The sequence below is a fragment of the Malus sylvestris genome, chromosome 8 (genome assembly GCF_916048215.2).
Source record: "Malus sylvestris chromosome 8, drMalSylv7.2, whole genome shotgun sequence".
Lineage (NCBI taxonomy): Eukaryota > Viridiplantae > Streptophyta > Magnoliopsida > Rosales > Rosaceae > Malus > Malus sylvestris.
Window position 1 is genome coordinate 9,436,885 of NC_062267.1, and position 6,434 is coordinate 9,443,318.

At 34.7% G+C, this 6,434-nt stretch overlaps 1 protein-coding gene across 1 annotated transcript; it reads right to left on the reverse strand.

Annotated features, from left to right (window-relative positions):
• Positions 1-1,074: 1,074 nt before the first annotated feature.
• Positions 1,075-5,635, reverse strand: LOC126631671 (carotenoid cleavage dioxygenase 8 homolog B, chloroplastic-like). The gene is made up of 6 exons (XM_050301791.1): positions 5,253-5,635; positions 2,625-3,368; positions 2,338-2,531; positions 1,966-2,155; positions 1,744-1,846; positions 1,075-1,546 (listed from the first exon to the last, which is right to left on the reverse strand). Exons 1-6 carry the CDS (start codon positions 5,568-5,570, stop codon positions 1,401-1,403), a joined length of 1,695 nt encoding a protein of 564 aa, XP_050157748.1. The 5' UTR covers positions 5,571-5,635; the 3' UTR covers positions 1,075-1,400.
• Positions 5,636-6,434: the final 799 nt, after the last annotated feature.

The window sequence follows — 6,434 nt, forward strand, 5'->3', positions numbered from 1 at the left end:
TTTCCTCTGGCAATTAGAACAAGGACGGGGAGCTGGCACGGGGCCCAGGGATGATTTTCCTCTGGCAATTAGCATAGAGACGGGGAGTTGGCGAGGGATATTGAACATTCACTAGTGATTACGATATATATGAGTTATGATTTGAGACATTGCACAGAATGTTAGGTTTCGGAAAACCTATTTTTATCATGTTATATGAGTTTTCATAAAACCTGGAGGTTAGTATGTTGATAACTGTTTTATTATATATATATATATATATATATATATCAACTTGGTCCACTCATATTTGTTTTGCACCTCCTTCAGGACTTAGAATTGAGGCATACAATCTCGGCGTCAAGACACTTCCGCATCGGCATCTTCGAGTCCTCTCGGTGTAGGACCCATCCTCTTATTCATTCAATTTTATATTATTTCTTTTTAGTATTCTAGTTAGTTGTATGCTTTGAACACGTTTCTTACTTGCATTTTAATTATATTTAAATTTATAGGTCTTATTTATTCCTTGTTCTCAGCAATTGCATTCAATAAATGGCTTTTGTCACCCTTAGGTGTCGGCCAACACGTGTCTATCCTGGTGTTCGGGAAATATTGGGATTGTGGCGTATCAACTTAACCTTTTAAAACATTTCAAATAAGCACTTAACGTTTTGAAAATTAGACATGTTAGGCAACAAGCACATGTTACCAGTGTAAAATGATGATGTCATTAATGTTAAGTGATAACGTGGACAAAAATTGAAGTTGATCTTTACTGATCGCCATCTTTGAAGCTCTAAAACCCTAAATTGGTCTCTTTAGTCAAGTTAAACACTAAATTGCTCACATCATCAGTTAACGCTAGGGACCTAACAAATGTTCATTTTTCAAAACAATTGGTAGCTTTTGGAATGTTTTAGAAAGTGTTGGGACTAATTTGGAATCATCCTTAAAAGTTGGGTAGTTACTTGTAGTTTATTGTTTTTTAAGACTAAATATAATTATAAAATAAGTTATTAGTTTTTTACAATAACTGAAAACGAAATGATTATCAAATGAACTTTAAAATACTGATTTATTTTTCGGCCAACCAACAAATATTGATTGAGCTTTCAAATTATGGGACAAATACGTATAGTACATGTTTAACAAAAAGAAAAATATATGTAGTTTATAACTCGCAACGCTCACTTAAAACGAAAAGAAATATGAACATAGATTTTGTCACATTGTTATGCGTAGGTACAGCCTATATCTATCTGCTTACATGTCACTCATATCATATAAACGAGTAGCATATTTTTGTGTACCTAGCTAACCGTGACCTACATATCAACGCAGTCGAAGTGGGAACATTCTTTGGCTAGCTGTAAATAATGAATGTAGAACTGATACTGGCTAGTTCATCATTTCTATGATTATTTGGAGGGAACCCAGCATCCATGCAGTCCATATGGAAGACCATAGGGGAACTTTGCCCTAGCAATCTCTTCAAACGTTGATCCATCTAACAGCAATGCATATCCATCTCCATTTTTCTCACTAATCATCGAGATCACAACACCTATATCATGTACACATAAATGTCTTAGAAATCATTCCGAATAAAGAGTTATTAACCTACATCATGTACACATAAATGTCTTAGAAATCATTCCAAATAAAAAGTAATAACTTACAAAAAAACACTGAAAAGTGCCTTTAAGAGTTTTAAAATTTGGCTTGATTTTGATTTTTAGTTTTCAAGTATGATAATCTCACCATCATCTTCTTCAGTTGACCCGGGACGGGCAACAAAGAACGGCTCGGATGGCACTGCTCCCTCATCGTACCAATTCTTAGCTTTCTTCTCTACCAAATCAATCTGCAAACACATATATTCAAAGAATTTGAGTAAGAAACTAGCTCAAAACCGCTGATGATATAATAAAAAGTGGAAATTGGAAGTAGTGCATGTAATTTTGAAACTTTAATTAATAATACCTTGGTGAGGGTGTTAGGGAAGTTGCACGGGCGCTGAGCCCCGCAAGCATAAGCGTATCTGTATTTTTTGCCCAGATAAGCAGGGTTTATGCTGCACATGTCCATCCCTCTTCCATGCTCATTTGGGTCTAGTGCTGCCTCCAATTTTCCATATGGACTCCCATCCAGTGGTATCTTGAACCTACCAACCCTGAATTTTGCATCAAAATAATAATAACAAATTAATAGCTAGCTCCAATTTAGGTCACATATCTGGTTAATTTTGACAGAATTTTTATTCGAATATATTAAACATGATAAAGAATTCCCAGTCTTGCAAGACCATGTTATGTATTGATTTATATAAGACGTGTAGTCATATCATGTACGTACTGAGCATCTGGTAGTACATCTTTGCCGGTATACGACCGAAGATTCTGAATCTTAAGCTTATCCAGAATTGTGGTGTCAGCGTTGTGTTCACAACAATCGGCAATGACAGCAGTAACCCTACCGTCCTCATCTGTCTCCTCATAAGCATTAATGAAATGGAACGTAATATACAATGGAACTTCCACACTCGCCACCTTCAAAACAAAGGAATTGCATACAAATAATAAATCAAAAGATCAAAAAACATACTAATTAGTACACAAAATATCAGATGGGTAGTAACTTACAACGTTGCCACTAGCTTTACACATGACATGCATAAACGCCTTAGAGTCAGGGTGCCACTCAAACTTGTACAAGGGAGTGGGCTCGGCCTTGAGCAAATTCCCAGCACAATACCTCAGTGGCATTTCGGGCACAATGATGTAGTGCTCGGTCACAGGGAAAGAGTGCACCCAACCAGGAGCCGGTCCACGGCTACAATCAACCCGCCCGATCACCTTCCTCTCATTAGTACCCGGCTTCATCCTGACCGCTAAATACCCCGGGTTGATTAAATCCGGCAACAAAGTCAAAAACTCGGTATCGGTCACAATAGGATGTGCCGAGTGTATCAAACCACCCAATGTGTCACTGTACTCAAATTTTCCCAAAGTGTCCAACGTTGTCGGGTCAATCACTATTGATCCCTTCTGGGTTTCTGTGAGGCACACAACCCGACCATCACCTAGCTTAACCACTCCGGTGTTGGCGTTGTCAGTCAACGATGCACCGGAAAATAAGTTGGCTAGTTCTCCAATATAAGATAGGAAATTGGCTGGCTTAGGGACCTCAGAGAATTCACGGAAACATAATTTTTGGTTCTTCATGGCGGCTGTGTAGGCCTCGGATTCGATCTGGCGGTGGCCAGCAGTGAGGCGGCCGTCGTGGAAGTGGAGTTTGGCGAGCATGGCATAGCCGTCAAAGAGGTGGCGGAAGTTGTAGCCCCCAACGTGCCACAGCCCTGGACCATTTCTTAGGTACGTACCCTTCTGCATGTGACATTAAGTTAATTATGAGCTAGCTATATATTCAACAAATGTTCACCCTTTGTAATAAAATGGTGCCTAATTAATTTGGATCTATTTGTCTACAAATAACTGCAGATAGAAGTATGGGAGACTTTGGATGCGGTCCCTAGTTATGAATAATCTTTGACTGAAACTTTGTTGGTTTTCAATTTTTGATCCAAGTCCCTAAAATTAATTGATAATTTATTTCTATGTACGTTACTATATTTTTTAAATTAAAAATTAAAATTTATAGTTGTTTATAGTAATGAGATTTTAAATAAAAAACATAATTTGTGGGATTACAAATATTAAAATATAAATATACTATTGTGTGTGTGTGTGTGTAAACATGGGTACATTCATAAAAAATAACCAAAAAATTATTGTATCAAAACATGGGTACATTCTTCAAAATGGGTACATTTAGCAAAAATAAAAATGGGTACAAATAAATAAAAAAATATGGGTACAATACAAATAAAATTTTAAAAAATATGGGCACAAAAAGAAATTAATATATGGGTACAAATTAAAATTGAAAGGAAAATTGGTACAAATTAAAAAAGAGTTGCAAATTAAAAATGGGTACAAACTAAAAATAAAAATATATGATAAAAAATTTAGCCATAAATATAAATATACTAATTGTAACATTTTTAATATTAAATGAATATATTTAGAAATAAAAAATATTTTATTATTGAAATAATTAATGATATTATTAATACAAAGGACCTTGATCAAAAATTGAAAAGTAATAAAGTTTTAATCAATAGAGTAGTAAAAATAAGGATGAAAACCTAATTACTCTTAGAAGTATTAGAAAAATTATTTGGAATGAGACACTGATACGGTCTGAAGCATTAAAATAGTTGGTAATAAATAAATAGTAAAAGAAATGGACAAGGCCAACGTCAAATTACATTCTTGTCGATGAATTATATAGCACTTTAAAAGTAATTTAAGTCGGGAATATTTGTACTTGGCCAGCAGGCCCAGCGCCACATTTGTCCCATGGATTATGTGGCGATCGACAGTAAGTTGATTAATTCACTATCAGATTTAGTGTAGCTTAATTAGTCATATACTGCCATTTAGTGTTATGCTCTAATAATATTCTTCTTTTCATTTGTAAATGATGAATATTAAGTTTGATTATCACCAAAAACGAATTTGAACTATATTATTGATAATTCAATGTTAAGTTAAGCTAACTCTCTCTCTTAATATAAATGATATCATTATTCAAAATTAATCATATATACTAGCACTAGCATTTACCAAGAAGACACACGCGTCATCAAGGACAAATCTTCGATCTATGTGCGTGGCAGGTAGGCCTCTCACTACGAAGCATTAAAGGTTAGAAAAGCAGGATCAAATTAACGGGAATAAGAAAAGGATTGTTTTTTTTTTTTACAAATTTGAGCTTTCTTCTATTTTTATTTCCTGCAAGTTTCTGAGTAAAGTTGTAAACTTACAATATTTTGGCTTACAGCATCGTACCGTATTTTGATCCTTTATTTTTTATTTTTGGCCTAACCCTAATATATATAGATTGAGTTCTTATTGGTTGTATCTGATATTTAGATTAAAAAAATTTCTTTTGTATTGTAACAGAAGATACGATGTGTTATGAATCTGAACCAATTTATCACGGTAAATCTTAAATAAATTTGTAGTTTAGAGTTAGTAACAAGGAATAACTTATAAAAATAGGATTGACAAGAAAATATTCTTCGTCCACACAAATAGTACATGCAAGCTTATATATATGTACATGAAATCATCATCAGCAACAATTCTTTGATAGAATAAACCAAGAATTATGTACTTGAAATTAATTAATGAACGATCACATACCAGCCACAATGGTATTTCTCCTTGGACAAGCAGCTCTCCTTCCCATCTCTCCTGCCGCACACTCGTCCATGCTACGTGACTCCCGTCGTAACCATCGCCACTTTCTTCTTTTGGGGGTGGATGAGCTATTGCCGGCAATGGTGGACTTGCTACGTTTGTGGACACCAAGCTCCGACCATTGTGCTTTTTTATGGTATTATTCAAGTTCTTTTTTAAGGGATTAAACCCACCCTTTATATTATTTGAGTTCTCAGAAACGGCAGCTGTTGGCAGAAAAGAGAAGTTTCCAGTAGCGCCTGAAAATGTTATGGAGGCCATGAAAACTAGCTAAGAACTAAGCAGCTGTGTATTAAGAGTGGGTTAAAGAGTGTAAGGTGTAATGTCCTTTATATACAGGAGGGCCGGCAGGGAAAGATTGCAAATAGGGCAAGTTAACTAATTGGAAACAAGTGTCCTATGCATCTCCATTTGGAATCTTAATAGGTGGAATTCCCCTTCACTAGCTGACATGGCTCTTTTTTTTTCAAGGAAAACCTAAAATAGAGAAGATGGGCATACCAATATGCTTCCGTTGATGGTTTAACTAAAGACAACCTTATATTGAATGGTGCTCTAATCAACCGAGCTACAAGAGCTTATTACTATACCATATAGCTTACCTTTTTTTATGTTATAATATTTGTGAGAAGCAGATGATGTTTTATAGTAGTTGCAGAAAGTAGTTACATCTATGCATCTTAGTGCGAGTTTGACATTCACTAATCCTCCTTTCTCCTAACAAATAACATTTTAACATAATGGCACTATCATTAGTCGAAAAAAAAAAAGTCATGTGGTCATGCAAGAAAAGAAACAATATTTTTATTTATTTAAAAAAACTAGCCAGATACCTCCAAATTAATTATTATATCATTTTGGTAAGGGAAATAAATTTAAATTGCACATAAGAAGAACTCACAAATAATGGTATAAATATATAGTAGAGTAATATTTTGTATTTTATGCGGTAACGGGGTGATTATCAGAAATCACATATGTTACGTGTAATTTGTCTCATATAATCGACAAGATTAAATCGACTGTATGGCTAACTTCTTAAATTTTCTTTGTAAGCGACAATTAACAGAAGTTTTCTTATTTGTCTTACTGTGATGGTTTGATAAAATATCCAAGGATAATGCT

Coding starts and splice junctions, on each gene's coding strand:
- LOC126631671 (XM_050301791.1), bottom strand. CDS start 5,570: ATGGCCTCCATAACATTTTCAGGCGCTACTGGAAACTTCTCTTTTCTG. Junction 3,369..5,252: donor GAGAAATACCATTGTGGCTG/GTATGTGATCGT, acceptor TGTCACATGCAG/AAGGGTACGTACCTAAGAAA. Junction 2,156..2,337: donor GATGTACTACCAGATGCTCA/GTACGTACATGA, acceptor TGCAAAATTCAG/GGTTGGTAGGTTCAAGATAC.